The following is a 13,807-nucleotide window of genomic DNA, read 5'->3' on the forward strand; positions in this document are numbered from 1 at the left end:
GGGGCAACGGGCGCGAGGCCTGCTCTCCTCCACGCCGCCCGCCTCAAGTTGTGCGCCGCGGCCGGCGCTTCTCTCTCCGCGCTCGGAGTCCCGCCCCTTCCAGCCACCGCCGCTTGAGCGCCGCTTCGGGGGCCGCGCTTACTATTATTATTATTATTATGTCGCTGCTGAGGGCGAGTCGCTTGCCGGCCTCGGGAGCCAAGAGGAAGCCGCCCAAGAAGGCCAGGAGGAAGAAGCAGGACTGGGACGTGAGTACGGGCGGGGGGGGGAGCCAAGCTGAGAATTAATAATAATAATAATAATAATAATAATAATAATAATAATAATAATAATAATAATAATAATAATAACCTATTTCCCTTTTTAGTCGCAAGAGTCGTAGATTCGTAAATGGAATTCACGTTTTCTAAATGCTTTATGACAGATTCCATTTGTTTGTTTTTAAAATATGAGTCAACCAAAAGTTTTATTTTTCCAGTTTATCACCACAACGGTTACTAACACTATTAATAATCAGCAAAGCAAATAATTTAATTAGACAGCGCCTGTATGACACTGAGCGACAGAATAATCTGGCCCCAATAAGGAAATGTGGTCCGTGGTAGGATTACTTTCCACCTGGTCGTCTTGACACTTGGTTAAATTTGCAAAATTTAAGGGTCCCCAAATACAGACGTGCTTTCACTTTGGCAAGTTTGAATATACTGCCTTGGGCTGCACTTGAGAGTCGATTTCCAAAAAATCCACTGTGGAGTTGGCAGTATTGAGTCAGTGGCTCATGGGCTTCTGGCTGCACTCTTTATAAAGATTTGAGGAGTGAGGTTATTTATTATATTTATTATCCCTCTATTATTGTCCATTCTGGGTCACTCAGCCATTGCTACTGTGTCCTTTCAAGGTGATCAGGTGACAGCAAAAACTGGAAGGGCAATTAGAATAATATCTCTTATTTGATTATTGATGTCAACCCCCAAAATGTGTTTTCTATAGTTAAGTTTTTACCTCTGTCTTCAGTATATTTTATTCTATTTTATTGCTCTGGCTAGTGGCTCATGCAAATAAAGATTCCTCTGAGTTGGAGAAGAAGGCGGGTTTTGCCCAGCAGGTTTGGAAAACCTAAAACCTAAAAGGAACCAAACCCAATAAAATCTAGCGTGTAAACTTTTGACTTTACCAACACTTCTGTTCAGGCTGGAGATATATATAGAGAGAGAGAGAGAGCGCGCGCAAGCAGTGCCTGCCAAACTTTTTTGGGCCATGCCCCACCTAAGCACCTCTCAAATCCTGATGCCACCCCCCACTCCACCCTGTGACATATAATTCTTATTACTCAAAAAGTGAACTATTCACGTGGAGGAAGCCTAAAATGCCATTAACTCAGTGTAAGGTAAAGGTAAAGGTACCCCTGCCCTTACGGGCCAGTCTTGCCAGACTCTGGGGTTGTGCGCTCATCTCACTCTATAGGCCCGGAGCCAGCGCTGTCCGCAGACACTTCCGGGTCACATGGCCAGCGTGACGAAGCTACTCTGGCGAGCCAGAGCCACACACGGAAACGCCGTTTACCTTCCCGCTGGTAAGCGGTCCCTATTTATCTACTTGCACCCAGGGGTGCTTTCGAACTGCTAGGTTGGCAGGCGCTGGGACCGAGCAACGGGAGCGCACCCCGCCGAGGGGATTCGAACCGCCGACCTTTCGATTGGCAAGCCCTAGGCGCTGAGGCTTTTACCCACAGCGCCACCCGCGTCCCTTAACTCAGTGTAACTCACTCTCAAATGGCCCCACTTAAAAATCAAATTGCCCCCCTTTGGGGGTGGGCCCCACGTTGGGAACCATGGATATATATAAAGTGGTACCTCGGGTTAAGTACTTAATTCGTTCCAGAGGTCCGTTCTTAACCTGAAACTGTTCTTAACCTGAAGCACCACTTTTCTGTTCTCATCCTGAAGCAAAGTTCTTAACCCGAGGTACTATTTCTGGGTTAGCGGAGTCTGTAACCTGAAGCGTATGTAACCTGAAGTGTCTGTAATCCGAGGTACCACTGTATAGAGGGAGAGAGAGGGTGGGGGGGAGAAGTTGTTAGGGGTATAAAAGCTGCCATTTGTGGAAGCCTCCTTTGTGCTTATGCAGGAATTGCTGCCCCAATGGGATATGGAGGGAGAGATTTGCGAGGTGTGGAAGTTCTCAGGCTGTGCACTACTTCATGATTTTTTTTGTTAGCCTCCATCCTCCATGGAGGAATTAATTCTGGAACTTTGAGTCCAGCTTGGCAACTTGTGCCTGAGTCTCCCCGATTTCACGTTTCAAAACAATCACAGATGTGAGAGCCCAGGCTATCAAAATTTATGAGAATTTAAAACCATTTTTTAAAATGTTTACTTGGAAGTATGCCTTCTTTAGCTATTATTTCCTTTGGTTTATGTGCGCAGACATAATATTGCAGCATTGCCATACTCAGTTTTCTTCTTCTATCAGTAGTGCAGTTCTTCTTGTCAGTAGCTTGCTCGCTTGGCAAAAGATTCCTGCATTGCAGGGGCTTGGATTAGATGGCCCTCGTGGTCCCTTCCAACTCTTAGGATTGTAAGACGTTCCTCAACTGAGGAGGCAGCTGTGCTCTTTCCATTGTATTGTATAGCCCTGCCCTCTAGGTTCCTGGGTGTGCTAAAATGGGGTGGGATGCTTAGAACTGACCTATCTATGGATAGAAGAACTTGGAGAACATATAAAAATTCCTTCCAGTAGCACCTTAAAGACCAACTAAGTTAGTTCTTGGTATGAGCTTTCGTGTGCATGCACACTTCTTCAGATACCTCTGTACCTGTGCAAGTTTCTTGGTGAGGTTGATGGACTTCCATTTCATGCGGCTCAATGTGGTGCCTTCCATAGTTCCAGTTACAGATGGGTAGCCGTGTTGGTCTGCCATAGTCAAAACAAAAAAAATTCCTTCCAGTAGCACCTTAAAGACCAACTAAGTTAGTTCTTGGTATGAGCTTTCTGAAGTATGAGTATCTGAAGAAGTGTGCATGCACACGAAAGCTCATACCAAGAACTAACTTAGTTGGTCTTTAAGGTGCTACTGGAAGGAATTTTTTTTGTTTTGACTATGGCAGACCAACACGGCTACCCATCTGTAATTGGAGAACATATGTTATTAATTTGATGTACTTGGTTTCATGTTCTAACCTTGCATTTGGTATGGTTTGTTGCAGAACACTGTTCATGATCTCACCGTGCATCGTGCAACTCCTGAAGATCTTGTAAGCTGGAAATTTGTCTTTCTTGACATACTTTGTTGTTGTTGTTTAGTTGTTTAGTCGTGTCCGCCTCTTCGTGACCCCCTGGACCAGAGCACGCCAGGCACTCCTGTCTTCCACTGCCTCCCGCAGTTTGGTCAAACTCATGCTGGTCTCTTCGAGAACACTGTCCCACCATCTCGTCCTCTGTCGTCCCCTTCTCCTTGTGCCCTCCATCTTTCCCAACATCAGGGTCTTTTCCAGGGAGTCTTCTCTTCTCATGAGGTGGCCAAAGTCTTGGAGCCTCAGCTTCAGGATCTGTCCTTCCAGTGAGCACTCAGGGCTGATTTCCTTAAGAATGGAGAGGTTGGATCTTCTTGCAGTCCATGGGACTCTCAAGAGTCTCCTCCAGCACCAGAATTCAAAAGCATCCATTCTTCGGCGATCAGCCTTCTTTATGGTCCAGGTTGACACACTAGGGAGGCACTTAAGGAGGCTTGTGTTAGACATAAAATGATACAAGTAAACCACAGACTTGCTCTTTTTAATTCTGGATGTGTCCCAGTCATGTATAATGTGGAGGCTGGGGGTCCAGTGCTGGATTTTGAATGAAGAGCAAAATTGACTAGGGAGAGGGGTTACAAACTGTAATGATGCAAGTGCAAAGGGTGTGTGCAGTTAGCATCCTGTATCCCTATATGCTCCCTTCTGCTGCTGATAGTGCAGGTCTCCACTACATTTGATGGCTACCCCATTGGCCATCCCTTATCCATCCCTTCCATGCTTCTCTGTTGCTTGTTCTTCTCTCTTTCTCTGACATGCTCACAGTCCATTGCAAAGCTTGTATTAGGTGAACCATCTCCAAGTGTTTAGAAGAAGAGTTTGGATTTGATATCCCGCTTTATCACTACCTGAAGGAGTCTCAAAGCGGCTAACATTCTCCTTTCCCTTCCTCCCCCACAACAAACACTCTGTGGGGTGAGTGGGGCTGAGAGACTTCAGAGAAGTGTGACTGGCCCAAGGTCACCCAGCAGCTGCATGTGGAGGAGCGGAGATGCGAACCCAGTTCCCCAGATTATGAGACTACCGCTCTTAACCACTATACCACACTGGCTGCTTGTGCTTTTGTAACAGTCTGCATATGGCACTAAGATAGTGACCCTGCTGTCTAGTTTTGCCCAGTGTATAGAAGTGTAAAGATAGAAAGCCTTCTAGTTGTTTTGTACCGTCACTATAATCTCCTTCATTTGTTCCTTGGCTCTGGTTTGAGGAAAATCTCTTCCTTTCCAGGTACGACGCCATGAGATGCACAAGTCAAAGAACAAAGGCATTGTACACTTTGAACTGCAAGAAAAAGCACTGAAGAGCAAATGGAAGAAGCAGAGACCAAGAGTTCCAGAATCTCTGGAAAAAAAGAAACTGGCCTTGATGAGAGAGGTAAGAAATGGTTATAGAGTTTCCTTGTGGCTGATATAGTAAGGTGGTCATCAGCTGTGGTTCTGCTGGGGGTGGGGAGAGCTCTGTCTGCAGGGTGGCATGCCCAGTTCTTTCCTCCCAACTACCTGAGATCCGACAAACCTAGATAGCATCCTAAAAAGTAGAGACATCACATTGCCAACAAAGGTCCGTATAGTTAAAGCTATGGTTTTCCCAGTAGTGATGTATGGAAGTGAGAGCTGGACCATAAAGAAGGCTGATCGCTGAAGAATGGATGCTTTTGAATTCTGGTGCTGGAGGAGACTCTTGAGAGTCCCATGGACTGCAAGAAGATCAAACCTCTCCATTCTGAAGGAAATTAGCCCTGAGTGCTCACTAGAAGGACAGAACGTGAAGCTGAGGCTCCAGTACTTTGGCCACCTCATGAGAAGAGAAGACTCCCTGGAAAAGACCTGATGTTGGGAAAGATGGAGGGCACAAGGAGAAGGGGACGACAGAGGACGAGATGGTTGGATAGTGTTCTTGAAGCTACCAGCATGAGTTTGACCAAACTGCGGGAGGCAGTGGGAGACAGGAGTGCCTGGTGTGCTCTGGTCCAGGGGGTCACGAAGAGTCGGACATGACTAAAAGACTAAACAACAACAACCTGAGATCCAGCTTACTTTTCATGTTTGCTGCTATGCAAGGCTTCCTGGTGAACTATTCATTCATTATGTGCCTGGAGTTCTCTAATCTGGAGAAGGCACACTCAGCCTCATAGTGTGCTTCAACCTTGTAAAGTGAATAAGATCACAAAAGTATGTTTCTGCTGGTTAAAAGGGAGTCAGAAGCCTCATCCTCTGCGACCAGGCAGCTGGGTTTTTTTTAAAGCCTTCTACCAGGTGTCCTTGTAGAAAGGGGGTGGAATGGTCCATAATTTCTCCACTAGCCCAGTGAATTTGTTTGTTTGTTTGTAAGGTCTCAGAGCAGGTTGCAACAATACAATTATACCTTTATAAAACCAAGTAAAGCAAGTAAAATTGTTTCAGACAAAAACAGAACAGTATAGATTAAACAAAACCTGGATCCCTTTTTAAAAATTGGTGCTACATTGGCTACTTACCAGCCCTCAAAAGATCTTAGGGACAAGTTACATATTTTTGTTATCCTTTTGTTAGCTATAATGCTGTCTTCATTAAGGCGGGTCATAAAATAACATCATTTTCAAAGAAGCATTTAGTATTTTAGACAATGCTGTACAAATAAGCCTAAGATGAGTGCTAAAGAGTGACTGGCATAGACTGCCTTGGTCATGCCTCAAAATAAGTAATTTCAAATATTTGCCACATGTAGATGTATTTTTAAATGTGTTACTTATTGAATTAATCATGCCCATCTATTGGTCCTAATAAAAGGTAGCATTTCAAGGATGATATAGGCAGCAGTATTAATAATTTATATGATTAATAGTGGCATGTAATCTGTTTTGAAGAGTGCGTAGGGCCTGGGGAAGGAAAGAGAAGTATAAAATGTGTGTGTTCTGTGCTTTCATTTTTTTAGATTCTTTCTGATCAGTACCAGTTACAGGAGGTCCTGGAGAGATCTGATCAGGCCATGGCTGTGGTGAAGGATCTATTTGGAGATGCCCCTCGCAGGCATTTAGGTGAAGTTTTACTGAGTGAGATATAGTTTTGTTTAGCAGACCCAAGCAAACCCAAAATGAAAGCTGTTTACTGGAAACGATAGCTTCATGTTTCCTAGTGTGATAATAACATAGAAATATGTTTTTTGACGACAGCCATAATCATGTCTCCAAATTTGCCTTGTAGCATACAGGCAACCCCCCCCCCCCATTTACACGTGTTCACAACTATATGTGCATTGTGCAGGCCCCAGAAGTAACCTGGAAATGTCATAAAATACATTTTATGTATTTAACATAAAGGCTGGGTTGGGGCTGAATGAGGTGTTTGCGGGCTTTTTCAAATACACACAATTTTACAGAAGTGCTTGATGATCCAGAAACCAAGCCCTGCGCAAATCGGGGGTTGCCTGTATAAGCAAGTGATCTATTTAAACTGAATTCTGTTGGTTTTGCTAAGAGAGTGTTGGCTGGGTCTTGACTGGTGCTCCAGAGAGTTACACAGTGTAAATTGCCAGTGTGGAAACCATATTTTCTCCCTTTGCGTCTACAGATGTTTCACCTACAGCAGCATCTACACGTCCATCCCATTTGGCCTGATAAATTCCACCACATACAGTCCTTTCCTCTGCATTTGTTACTCAGTTGGCAAACTATGAGCTGTGTCACGTTTCCTATGAGGAAAAGGGTACAGGTTTATAAAGTGATACATATATTGTGGAGAAAGTGGATAAAAGACCCTTCTCTCTCTTTCTGGCCCACAAAAGCGTATCATGCAATAAAAACATTAGTGTTTAAGAGCTTACGGTGCCACACAATGTTCTATTGTTTTTCTACAACAAACTAACGGTATCTAGAATTTGTAGAAATATAAGATAGTGTCTCCATGGAAGGCAACAAAGGATTGCTACGTTTGTGCAGTAGGCTCAACATCTAATCTTGGGCCTAATGAATGGAAGTCTTTATTACTTTTCTACCCTCTAGGTTTCCCAAATGTGACCGTGGCTCCTGATTATGATGTAGAATCTTCCCAAGGTCCCATCGTACAAAAATGTGATCCCCCCACACAGCTCTCTCTTCTTAGTGATTCTGTCATGGATCCACAGGTGGTGTATTTTCCATGTAAACCTTGTCACTAAATAAATAGAATAGACCAAGGACTGTGTATTTTGCATTTGATACATAGACATGCCTTTTCAAATTATACCAGTGTTAGTCATTGTGTGGAGTGAAATGAAATGGCAAGCACATGCCAGTTAAGAGAAGATGTCTGCAGATTAATTGTTGAGGATAAGTCTGGTGTAAACTTTCACAGATCCATAGTTGCAGCAGTGACTCTTAAGATATAACAAGAGGCGCTTGAAATAACTCATAAGACTGCAATCCTTTGCATACTTATGTGGGATTAAGTACCATTGAACTTAGTGGGATTTACTTCTGAGTAGACATGCATAGGGTTGTGCTGCAAATACAAAATTGAATGCAAAAATAAATGTTTGTACTCGCTTTATTTTAGCAAATTACTTACTGACAGTAGTGGGTACAAATAATGTTTATTGAAACCTGAACACTTCAGTTTTGACTTTAATGAAATCAAGGCAACATAGATTGAAAGCAATAGTGTGTTTGCACTTAGTTGTTTAAAAATGCTGTGGCATTACAGTAAGTTTTCCCTTTCCACTTCTGGGCAATTGGGAATTGTCTTTCTGCCCTCTGTTGGTGTGAAATTAAATTTCTTGGGACACAAAACTGTGTTTCCTTTAGCTGGGCTTTCAGCAGTGGTGATTTCTGGCTATTGGCTCATTGTGTTTTGTCAGACTATGAAATATGTCAGTTTATATTTCTCCCATGCAAATGCTTGAGATGTTACATCTGTCTCCTGAAAGGCTCTCAATGAAGTAGAAGGAGAAAATTATTTGATGTGTAAGACAAACAGTGAGAACGATACGTATCTGAGCTTCAGATCTGACACTGATACAGAGAGGTAAGTGTGTATCTCTGTCTACCTTCATAGTTTTGTATACCCTGCATAAGCACAAATAGTTTATTGCTTGATACTTGATCTACTAATCCAGCTGTTCAGCTCTGCTATTATCTCTCATGTATATGATCTTCTAAATGTTGCTATAATGCTTAAATAAAATCAAACTTTTGCCTTTTAAATTTATATTAAAAACAGTATAACAATAAACCAGAACAAGATATAGTACATATCCTTTACATGTTTGTAACATCACTGGGAAATATAATTTAAATATCCAAATACAGGCATGTAACAATGAAGATTAAGCTAACATACTGTGGCAATAAATATTTCCAAAATGTCTTCTTAAACTTAGGCAATATTATATTAGCATCTTGTCTAGTTGAAAATGTTGTGAAAGGCCTCCATATTGCTATGAAGTTATCATGACTTCCAGCACCTTTGAGGACTCTACTTTGCTTCCCAGCTACCACAATAAACCACATTTTGCCTGCCAGCATTAAACTGTAAATGGTGATGAGTGAAGGCAGTGCTGGGCTATTTCTATTCATGGTGCTGCTAGCAAAAATGGAATCAACTCTTTATAAAAGAGCTCTTGTGTGGCTTCTGGAATCACTGCCCAAAGGGCTAGCGCTGGATCTAATGCAATCATTTTTGTTCCACTATAGCTGATATTTACCAAAATACACTTTGCCAAAATAAGTATAGTATGCAGCACTGATAGCTATCTAGCTCCAAGGTAGGAATGATGCTGTAAACTAAGCACAGCATAGGGTACCAAACCATGTCCATTGTGGCTAAAATAATGTTTCTGTTAAGGGCATGGCGATAAAATTGTAATCTTGCTAAAGTTGTTCTGCATCTCTGCTCTTCACTTAGGATGCTTCACCTTCTGAAAGAAGAAAACTCTGTGGCCGGTGGCCAGCATGAAGTTTCTAAGCAACAAGTATCATCACAGGAAGTCTATGTGCTTTCAACCCCAACAACAAACGTTCAGCCATTGGGATCCACAGGTTCATTTTACTCTCTTTTTAAACAACAAACCAGTCAGAAACGAAACAGTAGCTTCTGTGGCTTGCTGTAAGGAGGCCCTCCAGATGTCACACACCATCTCCTCTTAGCCCCAGCGAGCATGGCCAGTCGCCACGGATGATGGGAACTGTAGTTCAATATCTGGAGGACCACAAGTCCCCCACCTTGCTGTAGGGCATGGATGGGGAACTGCAGGCTCGGGAGCCAGATGTGGCCTCTAGATCTCTCTGCCTGGCCCTCAGGCCACAGCCAACCGTGGCCTTGTTCCATGCCCTCCTTACCCTGGCTGAAATGTAGCCAAGAATCTTGGCTGGATGAAGGAATGAAGGAGGTGTTGGTGCATAGAAAGCGCTTTGCACAGATGGAACGTAGTCTAGTGTACAAAGGTAAAAGTCCCATTCATTTCTCTGCTCACTTTTGCCTCTGGCCTCATCCGTCACTGGTAGACAGTCCCCGGAAATTTCCCCATGAGTAAATGCAGCCCTCAGATTGAAAAGGTTCCCCAACTCTTCTGTAGGGGAAGGTACGTTTTGGATTATTTTAGACTAATTAAAACACTGCCTACATTTATTTTTTTTTAATTCATTTAGCCCTTAATGCTACTAATGTAGTCAAGAAAGTCCACTCAAAACTTCGGTATGAAGAGCAGACTCCAGATGCCACATACATTGTGCAGCAAGTACTGAACGCCAACGTAAGGAAGCAAAAGCAAACCACCAAAGGTATGTCTTAGTGTACCTCTCCTCGCGTATATTTCTCAGTCTCTGTTCGGTTGCAGCCTCCCTTGTGCCCATCTGTGTGGAACAATTTGTCTTTTGGAAGGAGTGAATTAACCCTTTTAAAACCAGACTTTACTAAAGATACGTAGTGTGAAGATTCGTATGTGAAACAATCTGCAGCCTTGGGAAATAATAATTCCTGTGTATAATGTGCATGTATGTAGCACTCAAATCCAAGATGTGTTTCTACACCTAGAGGGTGCTGCTATCTCGAGGAAAGGAGCCAACAAGACCTGCATTTCTTGTGAATTGCTGCTAGCCTTCTGCTTCTCCTTAATCTAGTTTGGAGTTTAATCTAGTTTATGCATAATACTGTTCTGTGCATTTCATAAATATGCCAGATAGAATTACAAAAGCAGTAAAAGGAAGAGTTTATATTCGATAAGAAAATAAGTACTGCATGCATTCCAGCATATTACCCAAATTTATTGTTTCTCCTTCACATCCCCCCACCCCACAATGCTCCCCCCTCCATGGCCTAACTAGATAAGTTCTATTTTGTGCTGTTTTGCAGGTATCTGCGGTAAGGCAATAGTGTAGCATTCACAATTGGATCATCTTGTTGGTCTGCCTCTTACTATTTTGTGACTAGTATACCTTTGAAAATCTTTTCTGAGCAGATTTGTTCTTGGAGTTTCCTTTAATTCAGAATGTGTGGGATATGCACTGTGTGTGAACCAGACATTGGAATTAATTTAATAGTAGTAGTAGTAGTAGTAGTAGTAGTAGTAGTAATAATAATAATAATAATAATAATAATAATAATAATATGTTTATACCCTGCCCATCTGGCTGGGTTTCCCCAGCCACTCTGGGTGGTTCCCAACATAATGATGATGATGATGATGATAATAATAATAATAATAATAATAATAATAATAATAATAATAATAATATGATAAAACATCAAACATTAAAAACTTTCCTAAACAGAGTTGCCTTCAGATATCTTCTAAAAGTCAGATAGTTGTTTATTTCCTTGACCTCTGATGGGAGGGCGTTCCACAAGGCGGGAGCCACCATCGAGAAGGCCCTCTGTCTGGTTTCCTGTAGCTTCACTTCTCTCAGTGAGAAATCGCCAGAAGGCGCTCGGCGCTGGACCTCAGTGTCCGGGCTGAACGATGGGGGTGGAGACGCTCCTTCAGGTCTGCTGGGTCGAGGCCATTTAGGACCATAAAGGTCAGCACCAATACTTTGAATTGTGCTTGGAAACATACTGGGAGCCAATGTGGGCTCTTTCAGGACTGATGTTATATGGTCTCAGCGGCCACTCACAGTGCCCAGTCTAGCTGCCCCATTCTGGATTAGTTGTAGTTTCCAGGTCACCTTCAAAGCTAGCTCCACGTAGAGCGCATTGCAGTAGTCTAAGCGAGAGATAACTAGAGCATGCACCACTCTGGCGAGACAGTCCGCAGGCAGGTAGGGTCTCAGGAGACACTAGTTTTTTATGAACATGCATATAATAATAATTTATTATTTATACCCCACTCATATATAGGTTTCCCCAGCCACTCTGTCTAAAGCTTGAGTTGTTGTGCAAGAATTTAAAATTTCTAAACCTTCATCAAAGTTTAGCAAAGTGGTGGGGAACCTTTGTAAGCACCTTAATTCCCTTCAGTTAAAGTCCCCCCTCCCTCGCTTTTATTTGCATCAAAGCACTCTGTTTAAGTGCTAACTTCTGCCTTGCTAAGGACAACATGCTTCCTTGTCCTCTTCTCAGTGAAGAAGAAGCCAAGTGTGCAGACCCCAGAAGCACAGAAGAGGAGTAACTGGAGTGCTGCTGCAGCTTCCCTTGACCTCCCCAACGGCAACAAATCCAGCCTTGAGGTCTTGAACCAAATGGTGCGCGATATGGAGAATGAAATGGAAGAATATGAGAGATGGATGGGCCATGAAGTCCAGCAAGTCCACAGCAGCCAAGGTCTCTCTGGATTTACCCGCTCGCTGGTGAACGCTCTGTGTCGGGTGCTGCGCTATTTGAAGGAGGTGGGAAGATACAGCAAACGGCTGCTTGTAGCCACCGTAATATTTTGAGCAATGTTGACTGTGCTTTTTCAGTAGTTTGGTGCTATTTGTTTTACGTTGTTTCCCATTGATTTCGAAGAAAGTAGTATTTGGTTTGGATTTATTCTATATATACCGTATTTTTAGCCCTATAGGGCGCACCGGCCCATAGGGCACACTTATTTTTTGGGGGGGGGAATAAATGGGGGGAATTACCCCCCCCCCCCCGAGCCCCAAAGAGCAAAGAAGCCATGACAGCGAGCGGGATGGATCCCGCTCGCTGTCCTGGCTTCGTTTTTAGCCTCGGGGCTGGGGGTCCGGGAGCGAAAGCGAGGTTGCGCTCAACCTCGCCATCGCTCCCAGAGCTTGCTGCTATCCGAAGCCCGGGGAGCGCAGGGCTGTAGCCCGCTGCACACCCCGGGCTTAGGGCAGCTATCCGCAAGCCTGAGGCGCCCAGCGGGAACTCCCGCTGGGTGCTGCAGGCTTGCGGATAGCTGCCCTAAGCCCGGGCCGGTGCACAGTTCCGCGCTCCCTGGGCTTCAGGCTGCAGGCAGCTATCCGCAAGCCTTCGGAGCCCGCGGGAATTCCCACCGGGCTCCGCAGGCTTGCGGATAGCTTCCTGAAGCCTGCATTCGCCCCATAGGACGCACACACATTTCCCCTTCATTTTTGGAGGGGGAAGTGCGTCCTATAGGGCGAAAAATATGGTATTCTATTTATGCTATATCAGATTTATCCATTCTGTTGCACCAGCCTCAGAACAGCTATTTTGAATATACATATAGTCAGATGATTAATGAACAAATGTAAACTTGTTTTTTAATATTAAAAAACACCATGAACTCCCTTATACCTCTCCCTCTAATAGTGAACTCATGTGGTGTATGCAAAAGCAGGGCCACTGAGAAACAAGATGGAGTGAGTGGCAAGCAAAACCTTTAAAAACCATAAACTTAAGACCCCTGTCAGGATTGAGTACAGTCACTAACAAAGTAATATTGAGTGTTAATTGGATAATAGGTAGTGGGGTTGGACTATCACGACTTGGCTGTCTGGATGAAATCCTTTAAAATAACACATTGACATATGGATAAAGTTACATTGCATAATTTTGTTGCAGGTTCCACTTGCATACTTATAGTACCATTTCCAAAATTCCAGTTCAAGGTGCCAGTTACTGGTTTGATGCCACTCAAAGGTTTAGGCACAGCTGTCCATCCCAGGGAACACCATCCATCATTCCTTTTTCTCTAGGCCCATATAGGATGGAATGACACCTTGCTTTGTTTGCCATCATAGTGCAGAAAAATGCAACCAGTTAACTCAATGAATATTTATAACTATGGCAACCATGTTATGTTATGCTCTTCAAAGGAGACTCACCAGTTACTGTGGTGTGCTGTGCCTTGCCAGGTGCAATGGCTGCCTTTTAATACGTTGAATAATTATAATTGTTTTTATGGGCGTTAGGTTGGATTTACTAGGTCAGACTTTATGTTTAAATTGCTAGTTTTGTACCGCTGCATTGCAAAAAAGCATATGGGGATTATACCTGAATTTATTTTTATTTGAAAACATTTATTCTTTGAGTGGGAGGGAGGAAAAGGCACACCATGATCCGTACATTCCATCAATTTACCTGGGATGAAAGTATATTTAGGATGAGCCAAACTTCATTACTGATGACATAGAGGCCCTCATTCTGATAATCCGCAAGTGC

General features: G+C 43.4%; 2 protein-coding genes across 2 annotated transcripts in view; both read left to right on the forward strand.

Moving 5' to 3' along the window:
• The window catches only part of LOC144325956 (synaptonemal complex central element protein 3-like), a 258,614-nt gene that overhangs the window by 71,563 nt on the left and 173,244 nt on the right, over positions 1-13,807 (forward strand). The window lies entirely within an intron of this gene.
• SPICE1 (spindle and centriole associated protein 1) overlaps positions 1-13,807 on the forward strand; it is a 24,869-nt gene continuing 11,062 nt past the window's right edge. Inside the window, exons 1-9 of the mRNA XM_077920951.1 lie at positions 1-248; positions 3,207-3,254; positions 4,521-4,667; positions 6,207-6,309; positions 7,273-7,394; positions 8,175-8,272; positions 9,152-9,285; positions 9,895-10,026; positions 11,804-12,069. Coding sequence (XP_077777077.1) covers positions 159-248; positions 3,207-3,254; positions 4,521-4,667; positions 6,207-6,309; positions 7,273-7,394; positions 8,175-8,272; positions 9,152-9,285; positions 9,895-10,026; positions 11,804-12,069 — 1,140 coding nt within the window. The 5' untranslated portion in view covers positions 1-158. The remainder of the gene's footprint in view (positions 249-3,206; positions 3,255-4,520; positions 4,668-6,206; positions 6,310-7,272; positions 7,395-8,174; positions 8,273-9,151; positions 9,286-9,894; positions 10,027-11,803; positions 12,070-13,807) is intronic.

Source organism: Podarcis muralis, chromosome 17 (genome assembly GCF_964188315.1).
Source record: "Podarcis muralis chromosome 17, rPodMur119.hap1.1, whole genome shotgun sequence".
NCBI classification, from domain to species: Eukaryota; Metazoa; Chordata; class Lepidosauria; order Squamata; family Lacertidae; genus Podarcis; species Podarcis muralis.